The following is a 16,428-nucleotide window of genomic DNA, read 5'->3' on the forward strand; positions in this document are numbered from 1 at the left end:
ATAAAGGTATTTTTGTTTTCACTAAAAGTATATCTAAGTGCTGTGTATTAAGTTGACTCTTACAACCTGATGTGTACTATTCCTTTGGAGGTAACAAATCTAGGAGTTCTGTGAGTGTCCAGTTAAACAGGGGTTGAGCATTTCAGAGGGATATTGGGAAGGCTTGTGGGTTGGTGTGTTTGTGTGTGTGTGTGTGTGTTGTTAACCTATACAGAGAAAGGCCTGCTGAGGCCTGGAAGGCAGCTTGTGTTGCCAGAGGCTGGTAGTTTCATGGAGCTGATCCATAACAGGCACAGACATGCTAAGGGCAGGTGGTGATGAGGCCCCTCACAACCCTGGGTATCCCTGGAAAGCCTCACAATGGCTAATGGTGTTGAGGAAAGGCTAGTTTATGGGGAAAGAGTGGAGGGAACGGGAACGTTATGTTTGATCAGGAATTGACAAGAATGCCATTCACAGGAAGATATGTTTTGTATTTACAGAACCCAAAACCCTCCTGTATTTAAGGAGGTGAAGGTACAGCTTTTAGAAAATGTATCTGCAGAAAAGAAAGAGAATACTCAAGATACCAGATCAGCACACAGCAATATAGATTCAGCTGCAACCATCGCGGCAGCCACAGCAGCTGCCATTGCTACAACTGCTCCACTTCTCAAAGTAAGACATTTTTTGGTAAAATTAGTTCTCTATCAAGTTAAATAATAGAAATAATAAATAAGTCTGAGATGGCTAGTAGTGAAGCTCCCACTGTCTTTCATTTGTATTCTCTTCATATGTGCTCACAGTCATCTCGAACAGCATGGCTCATTGGGGCGGTAGGAGGGGATGACAAAAGGATACAAACACTGGGTGCATTCAGTTAGGTCTCTTCTATGTATTTGTAGGTGTAACCCAAGGGCCTCTTGTTGCCAGTTGGCAGAAGGCACAGGGTACATTGGGGTACAGGGATCTTCTGGGTTTACCAGAAGGGGTCATGTAAGATCTCTGCTGAAAGTCTGTCCCCCTCTGGTCATCTTAATCATTGTGAGATGTATATACAGAAAATATGTGAGAACTTTGTTTTTATATTATATATAAAGACAGTGTGCCTTGAGACAAACATGGAAGGAGGATCTCAGACATCCTGGTTGACAGTGCTGGGGAAAGGACTTGGGAGTAAGCTGTTCTGTAGGACATAGGGGAATGTTTTGTGAGTGAAGTTGAGGTTCTAGAAAGTGTATTATGATTTTGTTTGATATGTAACCAATTGTTTCCAAAATTCTTGCTGTCAGTTGAGTCTCTGTTCTTTGATGATAAACTTATTCTTGCTTTCACTGTAAATATAAGTGCTCTGTGTTAAGCAAATTAGTGATCCTGAGCTGGATCTTGTAAGCTGATGTGTACTATACCCTTAGGAGAAGAGGATCTAATTGTTCAGTGGATCAGGGGCTGGGCACTCCAGAGAGATGCTCTGAGGACTCAGGGGTTGGTGTGTATCTGTTGCTAACCTGTACATAGAGCATGAGGCTTGCAGAAGCCTGGAAGGCAGCTTGTGTTGCCAGAAGCTTTTGGAGTCAGGGAGCTGATCCACAGCAGACACTGACAAGATTCCCTCATGGTAAGGGCAGGTGGTAGTGCTGTGCTTCACAGCCCTGGGTACCCTGGGAAGTGTCACAGTAGATAGTGTGATGTTGTGCAGTACATAGTGAATAGGATGGGAGAAAGCCCATGTTTGATAGATTACACCGCTGTTTATAGATCAATAACAATGGGGACAGTAACATCCTTTAATTCAATGTCATTTGGTGGTAATAGTGTCCCAGCTTGTCTATGAATGTAGACTCCTGAGCCCAAAAAACTGGCATCGTGAACTTTTCCTGTACAGCCCAGGCCTCTGTGGTCCACGAGTGCCTGCATAACAATGGAGTAGTACTCCTTTTTGTGGTTTATGTACTCGTGCTCCTTGAGGAGGGCAAATTATGGGCACCTGAATGCCATCAATAGCCCCGCCACAGTCAGGAAACCCCGTTCTTTCAAAGTCAGCAGTTACCTTTGGAATATCTTTAATGTCAACCACTTTGGGGTAAACCACCATGCCTGTTTGCCTCAGTTACCTCTGCCATCACTTTACCCACAGTCGACTTTCCAACCCCAAACTGTTTGCCAGTGGACCTCTAGCAGTCTGGAGTAGCCAGCTTCTAGACAGCTATAGCAGCCTGCTTCTGGACTGCCAAGAGTGACCTCAGATGTGTCTCTTTACGCTGGAGGATGTGGGCAAGTTGCTCACAAAGCTCCAGAAATGTTGCTTTCTTCATGCAAAAGTTCTGGACCCACTGCTGGTCATCCCAAGCCTGCATGATGTTGTGGTCCCACCAATCTGTGCTTGTGGCCTTGCACCAGAAGCAGTGGTCTACGTAGGGGGCATCAGCAGCTATAAGAATTACACTGAACAGCAGGATTGAACAGGGATGGATTAAAGTCTCTCACGGATTCCCCTGCCAGGGTAGGGGCCCTCTCATCTCTGCTTGTGTTCCAAGCAGCGGATCCTGGTCTCAGCTCCTTTGCCTGTTGGGCACTGCTGTGGGGTGGATCAGAGCTCCTAACTGCCGTGTGTTGTCTATCCCGCCCCCTCTCCCTGCAAGTTGGACAGGAAGCAACCGTGCAGCAGCCTTTGGTCCGGAGCTGAGTGTGGGACGTGTCAATCCCAATCCCTATCCTAGGCTGGGATGGACTGCACCAGATGATGAGACAACCCTCACCCCACCCCCCAGTAACTCTGTGAGCAGGTGTGGCCTCGGCAGGGAGGTGGAAGTGAGAATTCCTGCTTCTGTCTCCTTGCTGTTGGGAAAATGGCAGCATTCGGAGGGGAGAGGGAAAAAGACTCGGCAGCCACATATATCCTGTTAAATTTAAACACCCATGACCATGCTATTAATTTTTTTTTTAAACTAACCCCCCAGTTTTCTCAGAGCGATAATTATATGCTATAGTTGGGGGGGTGGGTTGCCAATGAGAATTAATGTAAAGATTGGTTTAACATAAAAGAGAGTCTGCAGCAATCTGATAATATTTGTACTGCCTATTTTAAGGGATGTTTTTGTTCATTTTATTTGGGTAAAAGGTGGCTTGGCACTAATGAACACTACCTTTTTAATGCTATATTTATCTTTTGAAAAGGTTCTCTTGTGTTATTAAATCACCCCAAATCAGGACTATTATTATCTGAATCTTTTGAAGAAAATATAGATGCCAAAAAGTATGTGGTGTGATGTGATGGTGGAGGAGGGATATTGGGAACAATAGGAATGGTATTAATACCTGCTTCCTCTTGCCTCAGGTTTCAAACTCAAGAGTTTTAAAAATGTATAACTGGACTTCTCTTTGAACTATACCTGAGCTACAGAGTCTAATTTTTTTCCTCAGGTTCAAAGTGATTTGGAAGCAAAAGTTAGCTCTGTTTCAGCATTGCTCAGTAAACTGCAGGAGACAGACAAGCAGCTGCAACGTGTTGCAGAACAGCAAACAAATATAAAGGCTCAGCAACAGGAGAGATCCCGTTGTCATGACAGAGTCAACGAGCTTGAAAAACAGATGAATGTGTTCATGGAACAGCGGCTTCAGCATCTTGAAAAGTTACAACAGCATCAAATCCATGTCCAGGTACCTGCATAGAAACACAGAGCTTCTTGCTGTTTCTCTGCCTTTGTGTCTTGGTGTGTTATACTGAAGTTTGTTGTTAAATTTCTTTAATTGAGTAAATCTGCAACCGTACTTTCAGATGTATGAGATTGTTATTGTGCCCATATGTCTATGCCAGAGGGATTAGTTTGGTGGCTTCTTACCTGTCTAAGCAGTTAAAATTGCAGAGGAGAATGTGTGGGATAGGACAGAGAGGTTTTATGACCTAGTTCCAGAGAGGGAGGATGATCAAGTGGTTAGGGAGGTTTGTGGTTAGCCTAGACATGGAGAATGGAGTTCAAATTCCTGATCTGCCACAGACTTCCTATTTGACCTTGAGCAAGTCACTTGGCTTCTCTGTTTTAGTTCTTCATCTGTAAAATGAGGGTAACAACACTTCCCTACCTCATAGGGGTGCTGTGAAGATAAATACACTAGATTGTGAAGCCACTGGATACCACTGTCATGGGAACAAGTAACTTGGATTGTTTGGGAAGCTTTCAACTTAATAACAGTGCTGTCAGGCATGTGTGTATGTGATTGTAGCGTAGGTAGACATAGCTGAGCCAGCTCTAATCTGCAGTGGATCAGCATCAGTGTGCATTTCAGTGAAGACTAGCCCCGGGAGTAATTACCCACAGTTCTGGATGGGTTTGAACAATCTGCACTGAAGCGTGAGCTGCCATAGCTTCGCTGCTTCACTACCCGGGCTAGCTAGATTAAAGCTAAATTTGGAATGTCTACCTGTGCTGCATTCACAGAGTGGACATATCCTAAGAATTTGGGGAAAAAAATCCCTCTTATGCTACTGTCTGTGTTTTTGGGAACCAGCCAGAATGGGAATGCTTATTCCCCCCCTTTTTTGGAGGGGAAGAGATTCCTGTATGTCAGTTTTGTTTTATTCTACTTTTCAAAACAGTGAGCAAGTATTAGTTTTCTTAGCCTGCAGCCTATCATTTTTTCCCCCGGATCCCAATTAGTGCAAATATATTACAGATTTGCTTGTTCAGATTGTTTGTTAAATACCTATAATTCTTTTTTTTTTTTTAAAATTAACTTTGTACCTTTTGTCTCTTAGTCTCATCTCATTAGCTCTGCAATCAACACGGGTGGTTTCCAGCCAGTTAACATACCATCTTCCAATTTGGTGGCAAAGCATTCTACAAACCCAGAACTACAGCAACCACTTACCAACCAAGTCTCTTCATGTCATAGGAATTTATTCTCTACCAATGCTGTGCCCACCCAAGGTGAATAATTCAGTTGATTTAGATATTCAGTTTTATTTCTGTCTTAATCTTGCTTTCATAAATTTAGGGAATAACTAAGGAATAACGAATATTTTTGCACAACTGATTTTTATCTTCATTAATACAGTGCGTACTACATAAACTAAAAACCACGTTTATATCAAATTGAAGTGAGATTTTGGTGTTTAGTGGATACTTATTTTCACCCAACTGATTATATTTGAGAGGCCCAAGACTGTTTTATAAAAGAGAGTGAATGTGGAAACTTGTACACTGCCTGACTGTGCTCTACTGTGCCCTGGACTCTTGTTAGGGTGTGTCTGCACTGGGTGTGACATCTCCCAGGGTGCAATCTGGACTGTGGAATCACTGTGCTCCCTTAACTCTTTGGCCTAGGTCTTCTCTTACACAGCTATGCTGGTGAAAAGTAGCCCTCCAGGTTTTGCATTCACACAGCCATCGGCATGTAAGGCACACCCAGCTAAGTTACATGAATATTCTCCTACCCACTCATGAACTGTAAACAGGGAAACACCTGCAAATCCCCCCAGCCTTGCACCACAGAAATGTGCGTCTTACACTGCTCAAGACTGCCTTGGACAGAGCAAGCTCATAAGTCCATCATTTTATCAAAGAAAATGAATATTCACCAGCCCTTATTAACCTGTGCAGAGATTCCCCAAAAACTTTAGTCAAAGTAGACTGGTTTAGATAAAATTATAAAAACAAGTTAATTAACTATAGAAAGAAAGATTTTAAGTGATTGTAAGTGATACAGGCATAAAAGGTCAGAATTGGTTACAAAAAGAAATGCAATGATAAAATCGCAATATAATTTCTAAACTTTACCAAGTTAAGTAAAATTTGAAACAAACAGCTTTTCTCGATCCTCTGAATGTTGCCGCAGTTCACAGTTCTTAGTACACAGGCTGGATACCTTCCCCAGCTGGAACCAATCCCCCCAGTTCAAAGTCTTTCAATCAATCTTATTTCACTAGAGGTGGGGAAGGACAGAGGTAGTGCAGAAGCCATTGTCTCTTATTTTATACCCTCCTCCTCTTCTTGAGGAACAACCCCACTCCCACCCCCTGCTGGGGTATAGATAGAGAAGTCTCCCGTGTATGTGCAATTCAAAGCGTGTCTCAGATGAATTGTAAATTTCTTGCTCGCACCTTGTGTGTACATGACATTTGGGATGACATGCAAGGCCGTTGTTATTTCTGAAAAGCTGGTCTGTGGGCATTTCCCAGACTCCCCAAATGTTGAGTAACGAAGTAATCATAGCAAAATCTCATAACTCCATATACAATGATGATACACGCATGCTAATATGATAATAAAGTTCAGTAGCTCATGAGTTTTCAAATGATACCTCACAAGCATATTTGTACAAAATATATAACCACAGAATGGTAGTAAATAAGGCGGTTACAGGGGGTTATTTTGAGGTACAGTGTGTCACACAGGGGCTGGAAGGTGTAATTTCCAGCTTGAGTAGACATACCTGTGCTGGCTCTGGTTGAGCTAGCGTGTTAAAAATACAAGTGTAGCTGTGGCAGCGTGAGCTCAGGAAGGGGCTAGCTGCCCCGAGTAAGATTGTATTCGAACCTTAGGTACAGACTTGTGCCTTGCCCCTGTTGCTGCTCATCCCGCAGCAGGTACACTTCTGTTTTTAGCATGCCAGCTGGATCAGAGCTAGCGTGGTGTGTCTACCCGAGCTGGGAACAACACCTTCCAGCTCCAATGTAGACATGTTCCACTTACTTTCCTCAATTCCAAAGTTCCTGCCTATTTTAAAAAATTTTGTCTTGCTAATGGAAATGTTTTATATTTCTGTGGGGATTTTTTAAACTTCTGTTTGCTTTTGAAGAGGTTGTTTTCTTTCTGAAAATCTTTTAACTTTGGATTTAAAGAAAAATTGTTCATTATTTTTTTTTTTCTGAATTTAAGCATATTCAAGTCAATTTGGAAATTATGGCGTTCGTACACAGAAATCGCCTCTGAAGACACCAGCTCCTCGGAGATATGCTCCTGTACCTGTATCAAAAGACGTGAAAATCTCTCAGAAAATTTCAAAGAACGAGAGACCTATAGCAGAAAAGGAAAATGTACCCAAATCAGCATATGGAGGTGTTGTGGGTAAGTGTCAGAGGAAAGTTCAGAAATAGCCTTCCTTTGTGCCTTCACTGATATGGGCATGGCCAGTGGCTATTATTGCCTGTATCATCTTCACGTTCTCTAAAGACAGTTCTTATTGGATTACCTGAATCTAGGCATACTCATTCAGCATTTCTAAAAATGTGTTTGGTGAAGGGTTAGTGCTGGCAGTAAATTAACGACTCCCGGAGTTCAAGGCATTACTGTTAATGAACACTCTGGATGAGCTTCCCCCCTATCTTGCCATTGCATTTTGACCCTAACATTAAATATCCAAGTAACTAATGAAGGGTTATTGTCAAGTTGGAGGCAGGCGTTGAGTGGGGTCTGTTCTGTGTCCAATAGTATTTAGTGTTTTCATGTTAGACTTGAAGGATGAAGTGGTGAGTGTGGTATTTAATGGCCCTATATGTTACTCCTTACTCAGGCAAAACTCATGACTTCTGAGTAAGGAATGTTGAAGGGAGCCCAAAACATGCATGATGCGCACTTTACAGGTCTTTCAGACACTTGAGAGGCTCGTATTAAAATGCAGTTCAGCCTTCATTACAGTGGTAGAATGAGCTTAAATAAAATGCAGTAAAGTCAAGTGTAAGATGGTTTGTGTAGGAATGCAGTATCATACCCACGAATATTGAATAGGAGAGTACTGGCTAGGTCAGAAGAGTTACAGTGGTAGATAAATTGAACACTGTCACCCACACACAAAGAAAGGCAGATGGTACATTGGATTGCATTAATAAAAACAGTATATTGACCAAAGGAGGTGTTTAACAGCCCTACTTGGTACTGGCTTGGCAGCCCAGAATTCAGTTTTCAGCACCTTATTTAAAAAGCACAAAGACCTGGTTAAGTTGGTGTGACCGTTGAGGATATCCTAAAAAATCCAGCCCTTACACTCTTATTCTGTGGACAAAATGCTGTCACTTGGTTACTTCCTGCATAGACTACTGAAACCGCCCCTCTGGCCTCCCAGATTTCCCTCTTGCTCCTCTCCAGTCCGTACAGAATGGCCCTGCTGAAATAATCTTTCTTGCCCGCTGCTTGGACCATGTCACTCCATCTTTGAATCCCTTTCCTGGCTTCTTACCTTCTGTATCAGAATGAATCTTCTCATCATTCATCCCTGACTACATCTCTGTTCTCGTTGTTTACTATTTCCTTATATGCTCTCAGTGCTCCATCAATTAATTCCACTTGCCCTCTCCTTTTCTGCATTTTTCCATTCCCTATCCTGGTGTGCTAGGCATCTATCTTTCTCTTCAAGTCTGAGAGCATCAAAAAGAAACCCACGTCAATAAAAAGCCACCCGCTATAAGATGGAATCAAAAAATCCCCAAATGGTCCAAGACAAAATGTTTCTCTGAGTGTGGTTTTTGTGGCAGTGGCAGTGTTAGTGGTGGTTGTCTTACTGTTTAGACTTATACAATTCTCAAGTTTTAGGGTCTGGAGTCATTCTGAAGGTTAGTTTACACTACAAAGGATTTGCTGAAATAGCTATATTAGGAAAATGACTCTTGCCAGTATAAGCTGTGTTGACATGGGTGTTTATGTCATCATGTTTGTCAGTTAGGGGGTTGATTTTCATTTATTTATTTATTAGAGGGATAGCCATGTTAGTCTGGATCTGTAAAAAGCAACAGAGAGTCCTGTGGCACCTTATAGACTAACAGATGTATTGGAGCATAAGCTTTCGTGCGTGAATACCCACTTCATCAGATATCTGCTTATGCTCCAGTACATCTGTTAGTCTGTAAGGTGCCAAAGGACCCTTCATTTATTTATTTAGCACTTGTGACTGACATAGCTATGCCAGCGAAACTTTGTGGTATAGACCTGGCCTGAGGGCTCCATCTCTAAATATACCCATATTAAATAAAATACACTGATTCACTGGTCTCGTGAAAACAGTTTGTTTAATTTTCCATGTGTTGTATGGTTTCCAATCTTAGGGTGTTCCTGTTTGTTGTTCCTCTCATCTCACTGTCGCATAGAAATCATAAATAAAATAACATGTTTACCTGAATGTTTGTGTTTTTAGGCATAGCATGTTCTTTGGTGCTGTAAAAGTGCATTAGTCATTATCTTTGTTGATTCATGGAGAAAGGGTGATGTCCCAGAGCACTGGAGAAAAGCAAATGTAATTCCTATATTTTAAAAGGAGAGAGCAAAGAGGACCCAGGGAATAAGAGATCAGTCAGTATAACTTTAATACCTGGAAAGATACTGTAACAAATGATTAAGCAATCAATTTGGGAGTATCTAGAGAATAATAAGGTGATAAGTAATAGCCAACAAGGATTTGTCAACAGTAAATCATGCCAAACCAACCTAATTTCCTTCTTTGACAGGGTTACTGACCTAATGGATGGGGATAATTTCTGATGGTGATATATTCTGATTTTAGCAAGGCTTTAGACACAGTCCCACATAATAGTCTCATAAGCAAATGGTGGAAATGGGTTCTAGATGAAATTACTATAAGTTGCAGGTCCAACTGGTTGAAAAACCATACTGAAAGAGTAGTTTGGTTCACTGTCAAGCTGGGAGAATGTAACTAGTAGGATCCTCCCCGGCGCCTGTCCTTAGTGCCGGTACTATTCAATAATTTCATTAATGACTTTAGATAATGAAATGGAGAGTACACTTATAAAATTGGTGTGTGACACCAAGCTGGAAGGTGTTGCAAGCACTTTGGAGGACAGGATTAGAATTCAAAAGGACATTATTAAATTTTAGAATTGGGCTGAAATCACCAGGATTAACTCAGTCAAGACAAGTGGAAAGTACTACATTTAGGAATTAAAAATCAAACGCTCAACTATAAAATGAAGAATAATTAGCTAGGCGATAACATTGCTGAAAAGGATATAGGGTTATAGAGGATCAGAAATTGAATATGAGCCAACAGCATGATGCAGTTGTGAAAAAGACCACTATTCTGGGGTGTATTAACAGGAGTGTCCTCACAGGAAGATATTGTTCCATCTTATTTGACACAGGTGAGGCCTCAGCTGTAGTACTGTGTCCAATTCTGGTTGCCGCTATTTGGGAACAATGTGGACAAATTGGAGAGAGTCTGGAGGAGAACAACAAAAATGATAAAAGGTTTAGAAAACCTGGCCTATAAGGAAAGGCTAAAAACAAATGGGCATGTTTAGTCTTGAGAAAAGAAGACTGACTGGGGACCTGATAACTGTCTTCAGATATGTCAAGGGCTGTTATAAAGCTATTGTTCTCCATGTCCACCAAAGGTAGAACAAGAAGTAATGGGCTTAATGTACAGCAAATGTGGTTTAGCTTAGATGTTAGAAAAAACCTTCTGACTGTACTAATTAAGTACTAGAATAGGTTACCAAAGACTGTTGTAGAATTCTTACAATTGGAGGTTTGGAAAAACAGTTTGGACAAACACCTGTCAGGGATAGTCTAGGTATACTTGGCTCTGCCTCATCGTGGGGGTGGGGGAGGTTGGGTCTGGACTAGATGACCTCTTGAGGTCCCTTTCAGCGCTATATTTCTAGGATTCTATGATTTTTAGAATCAAATTGATAAATAGTTTCCATTGCAATAGTCTCGTAAATCTAGTTAAATAATAGTGGATATTTTTTTTAAATGAATGAAATATTTATTTCTTGAAATGAAAATAAGCTGCTTAAATTTATTAAATATGCTTAATAATAATGTTGTTTATGTTTTTCCTATTGTAGGTGGAGGGAGACTTCTGGAGAAAATTCTGAATTCTCAAGAAACTCCATTGAGACAAACTGAGTCTTCTGAGAAGTCGTTATTAAACAACACCAAAATGGCCTGGCATTCTGAGAGAGAGTGGTAAGTAAATGTGACTGTATCAGAAGTTCATACAGACTTTTTATTTTTAATATGACATAGGTGTGTGCTAGACAGTGGTTCTCAACCCGGGGTACGTGTACCCCTGGGGTTATTCAGAGGTCTTCCAGGGGATACTCAACTCATCTAGATGACTGTTTCTCAACCTAGGGGTTGCAGGACAGGGATTTAGGGGATTGCAAGCACACGGTCAGCATTGGCGGTGGCAAGCAAGGCAATTGCCCAGGGCCTCAAACCAGAGGGGACCTGTGAAGCTAAGTTACGTGCTTCAGCCCCAGGTGGCGGCCCTTTGGCTTCAGCCCTGGGCGGTGGGGCTTCATCTTCAGACCAGTCTCATAAGTGAAAAACAAGCTGAAATATCACACTGAAACGGAAGTATAATATTTATAATCTATATCAATTTTATTTTATAATTATATGCTAAAAATGAGAGAGTCAGCAATTTTTCAGTCATAAAGTGCTGTGACACTTGTATTTTTATGTCCAATTTTGTAAGCAAGTAGTGTTTCAGTGAGGTGAAACTTGGAGTACACAAGACAAATCACACTCCTTAAAAGGGTACAGTAGTCTGGAAAGGTTGAGAACCACTGTAATAGGTAGGAGATGCACTAGAGCAGTGGTTCTCAATCTATTTACCATTGTGGGCTGCGTATGCAGCTCTTTATGTGTTATGTGGGCTGCACCCACACAATATATATACTACCTGTATGGCTCTGAGGATGTCACATGAGCCACAACTGTGTGCTGATTGGGCCACGGCTTGAGAACCACTGCATTAGAGAGATTGGGCCTGGGCCTTGGGTCTGACTAAGATGTCCTTGGTGCAGGACCCAAAAAGGGGAAGCAAAGGTGGCTTTATATTACCATTGTGCTTCCATGATCTCCAGGGCTGCTAAGGGCTTGTTTTTACAGCAGCATAAGGAACCTTAGGACAACTGTAAGTAATGATGGCTGGTGACCAGTCTCCCAAAGGGCTGAAAGGGCTCACTGGAGCACAACAGCACTGTGGGTGATCTCCCTTCTTCTGGGTTTATTCCCTGGGTTGTAGAGGGCTGGAATATAGTGGCTTAAACCCAGTTATATTGGAAGTGTTCCAATAGGAGGTTCCCCATGCCAATGGAATTCTCTGTTTTCCAGTTAGGGTAGCTTTTGGCCACTTTGCATTAAGGTGTTTTATCAGAAACTGCTATCCGGTTCATATACTGTCTTAAAAATATACTATGGATAGTCTTTAAAACTGCATCTAGAAGGAAAATTAACTATTAGTGCAGACAGTTTCTAAGCCTTAGGACAGGTCAGGAAATTTTATCCTTCCTGTCTGAAGAACCCGCTTCCAGATTACGCTTTTGTTGTCATGATTTCACTACGTTTTTATATATTATACTGATGGCTTGAACATGTAATATGAGGGGGAGCACTTTGCACCATATTTAATTAACAGTCAAATTATACCTTAAATTCAGATTGAAATAATTGAAGTAACATTGGAAAATTGAGAAACTTTTCACTTTGGAAATTAATTAATCACTGCTATTTTTCTATCTTGTTCCTAATAGTGCAAACACTGTAACTATTAAACAAAAGAAGCAATATAATTGGCCAAGGCCTCTGTGAGAAGAAGCAATTTCCTTTCTGTGTAAAGGTTTGATACTTGTGTAAAGTTCAAATCCATGTTAAAAAATTTCAAATTAGAAGCTAGTTGTTTCTAAAGTAAGTCAAGAAGCTGTGAGATTTTAGTAATATGTAATCTTCTCAGCAGGCCTCCTGCCCTGCGAACTGACTCATTCCCTGCCTTTGAAGGCCCCCTCCAAGATTACAATTCAATTAATAAAACAGTGAAGAAAGCGGAAGATGTGCTTCAAGATCTTGGCCAGCTGAAAAGAGAAATGCATGGCATGCTACAGGTAAAGTGGGTGACCATATTGTTGGAATGACTAACCATTTCAATAAGAAAAATAAGCAAATGCAAGCAGAATTATGATATCTGGTACCAACAAAGATTGCCCTTGCTTCCAACTCTCCAAACAGAATTATGCTTACAAAATGACTTGGCTGGAAGTTGTAACCTGCTTGCTTGTCTGAAAAGGGTTCTGGGTCTGGGATATAATTATCTCCTAATAAACATACATTTGTGTCTGGATTATAAAGCCACTATGTTACTTTACCAAAGCAGTAACTTTAAAAATCCAGTCTATACAGTAATAGTATTAGGAAAGAACTTTTTCTTCAAAGTTTTAAAAATGTTTTGATTTTTAAATTATGCTTTCTGCTGTCCTCTCTTCTCTCCCTGCAGTATTCTAACTGCAGACCTGATTGAGCCATTCACATTCCAGAGGGAAAAGTCTTTGGCTTATTGCATTTATTAAATGTGGGGAATGATTTAAACCAGTCCTTTTCCTACCTTGTCAGCTGTTTCCTATGATAAAATAGCCCAATTTCCAAAGTTCAGCCTGGGGCGTTGTTACTTACATGTTTGTTCTTCTGCTGAGCTAGTCCCTTTTACTGAAGCGGGTTTCTGCTGGCAGCAGTGAAGATTAGTCGCTGACTTTTAAAAATGAAGAAGCTTTAGCTATGTATGTGTATTTAATATTTTATTTATGAAACTTAGATGGAACAATTTAGAACAATTTAGAACAATGTAGTACTACAGAGCTAAGATGTCTAAAGTGAAAAAATAGCTAGTGCTATATCTATAGTGCTACTGCTTTGGAGCTACATCAGTATCAGAAGATCTGACCTAATGGTGACAGCATTATCTGTGGAACAGAGTAGACTAGCTCTCCTCTGGCAGTACTTTGGAGATATTGGAGCACTTGCCTTAAAAAGACAGAAGAGGAGAAAGGGATGGCAGTTTAAACAAGTGCAAGGAGTGAAAGAATCTCCTCTGTTTAATTAGTGGAATAAGCAAAGACAAACACAGATACTCTTCAGGCTTCTCCTGTGTAGTGTTTGTAGCAAATCAGCTTAACAGGTTAGGAAGAAAAGTCATCTGGAAAACAGATGAGAATTTTAGCAGAGGTGGAGTTGAGGTAGAGGGGGTGGAGGGTGGGTACATAGGCAGTGTTGAGAAGCCAATGGTAGGTAGATTTGCAGACACAGAAGATGTAAGAGGAAAAGAAGAGTTTGGGCTCAAACATGATTCCAGCTTAGAAAATGCAGACAAATAGAAAGTCTCAGACAGGGAAGCATGGTCCAGTAGTTAGGGCACAACTCTAGGACTTGGGAGACCCAGGTTCAATCCTCTGCTTTGCCACAGACTGGCTGTCCCAGGGAAAGTCACTTTGCCTCTTTGTGCCTTAGTTCCCCATCTGTAAAATGGGAATAAATAGCTCTTCTCTGCCTAATGGGGGTGTTGTGAGGATAAAGACATTTAATATTGTGAGGTGCTCAGATACTCTGGTAATGGGGGCCGCATAAGTACCATAGATGGATAGGTGAGATGAAGGAAATGGAGTTGTGCTTGACGATGCGCCTTTTGTCCGAGAGAAGCATGCTGAGACATCAGACAAGATATTTTACCTAGACTTTTTATTCACCTAACTTCTAAATACTGAATTTAATTCTGATAGATACTTATTGTTGAAGTTTCAAAGAACCTTTTTCTGTCTTTTTTCGCCCCCGGCCAGGAAGCAAAAGCATGGAAATCAGACATGAATGATTTTGTTAAGGTATAGTGGGATTTTTTTTAAAATTTAATGTATAGAAACTCTGTTGCTTTCTTTATCTTAATCTTTTTCAAAAGTTGTCTGTTACTCTGGGCTGTTTGCTCAGAATGTAGGGTTTGAGTAGTTCTGTGACTTTTGATATTCTGTTTTAGTGAAATATACTTGGGAAAGCGGACTATAAATGCTGCCCGCCTAACTCTATATCAGGTGGACTGCTAATGTGATAACTGTTTTGTGCTCTGTTCTGTATATAAATACACCACAGCTAAATTCCTGATGTTGCACCTTTATCACTAATTTTAGATGTTTTACTGAGCACATATTTTAACCTTGGCTTTTGTTCTTAAATTAAAATGTACATGAAGGTGATAGATAATTTGTGTCAAGTATCAGAGGGGTAGCCGTGTTAGTCTGGATCTGTAAAAGCAGCAAAGAATCCTGTGGCACCTTATAGACTAACAGACGTTTTGGAGCATGAGCTTTCGTGGCTTTTGTCACATCTGACGAAGTGGATATTCACCCACGAAAGCTCATGCTCCAAAACGTCTTTTAGTCTATAAGGTGCCACAGGATTCTTAGATAATTTGTGGTATATCCATTCCTCCCCAGGCAGTATCAGGCCCCATGCATTGAAGCATAGGGCTCTCTTTTGTCTTGTAAAGCAAGAGACTTTTTCCAAAGTGGCACTCTACCATCAGCAGCTGCTCTATGAATGCCACCAACAACTTTGAATTGTTCTCACTCTGTCCCACGACAGTCTTGTCTTCCAAGCAATCGTCATGTTCCCCACTCATTTGGGTCTTCTTGTAGCTCTTCAAATATGCCAGGATTGTGCACCCTGTGCTTGCAATGGTCACATAGTAGTGCAGAGCTGGGCAGGCACCGTGCTTCTGTCAGAGATGGCGGACAGCAAAGAGGGCCACACAGGGTTGTGGGATTTTGAAAAAAAGACATGAAAATTATGAGAGATAGATAGCATTATGGGATGGAGACAGTTACAAACTGGGAAGTTGACTCCATGCTCCCAGTCACCCCTGCACAACTTATTTCAACCTCATAATGCATCGCCAAAACTTCCTAAAAGACAGTGTGCTGGACAGTGGTGAGTTGCAAAGTGGGATATCTACCCATAGTGCATTGTACTCTGCACCCATACAAGCACTGCTGGTGAGTATTACTCTGGGGGATTTCTGTGCATCTGCAGATGTGCAGAATTCCTCTGTCTCACATAATTTTGTATTTTCCCGCATAAAATACATTTTCCCTGAGAAGTGCTGCAGTTCTGCCTTTTTCCCATCAGAGGCTGCTGTGGTGCCAGAAGAGCCAGCTGCATTCATGCTCGCTGTTCTAGCACCACAGCGGCCTCTAGTGGGCAAAAGACAGAACCGCATCACTTCTTAGGCAAAATGTATTTTATGTGGGAAAATACAAAATTCTATGTCCAGTGCTACAGAATTCCCCCAAGAGTAGAAGTTCATCAGAGCACCCTGCCCACAGAGCCAAGTTAGGACAGAGTGGGGCACACAGGGCTGCTGGGTTCACAGACTGGGATTCAGAATGGCTAGTGGGGGGGACATACTGACACATGGGCTCAGGAGCTAGTGGGGTGATGGCCTTGAGCCTGGGGACAGGGGATGGGGGCTGCAGAGACCCATGGGGACAGGAGCAGACATGCCTGACTGAATGGGAAAGGCTTAGGATCAGCCAGGGCCTGCATGGGGGAGGCTTCCCAACACCCTAACAATCCTCCTTCCGAAGAAAACTCCCATCCACACCCAACACCAAAAAGGTTTGCTCTTAGGCTCCTTCCCTCTCCCTCAGCTCCTCTTTTATCCTTGACTTCACCAAGC

At 41.6% G+C, this 16,428-nt stretch overlaps 1 protein-coding gene across 1 annotated transcript in view; it reads left to right on the forward strand.

Moving 5' to 3' along the window:
* KIAA0586 (KIAA0586 ortholog) overlaps positions 1–16,428 on the forward strand; it is a 137,433-nt gene that overhangs the window by 13,744 nt on the left and 107,261 nt on the right. Inside the window, 7 exon segments of the mRNA XM_030558475.1 lie at positions 483–657; positions 3,403–3,639; positions 4,736–4,907; positions 6,858–7,046; positions 10,775–10,895; positions 12,673–12,817; positions 14,540–14,581. Of these exon segments, the coding sequence (XP_030414335.1) occupies positions 483–657; positions 3,403–3,639; positions 4,736–4,907; positions 6,858–7,046; positions 10,775–10,895; positions 12,673–12,817; positions 14,540–14,581 (1,081 nt within the window).

Source organism: Gopherus evgoodei, chromosome 4, assembly GCF_007399415.2.
Source record: "Gopherus evgoodei ecotype Sinaloan lineage chromosome 4, rGopEvg1_v1.p, whole genome shotgun sequence".
Lineage (NCBI taxonomy): Eukaryota > Metazoa > Chordata > Testudines > Testudinidae > Gopherus > Gopherus evgoodei.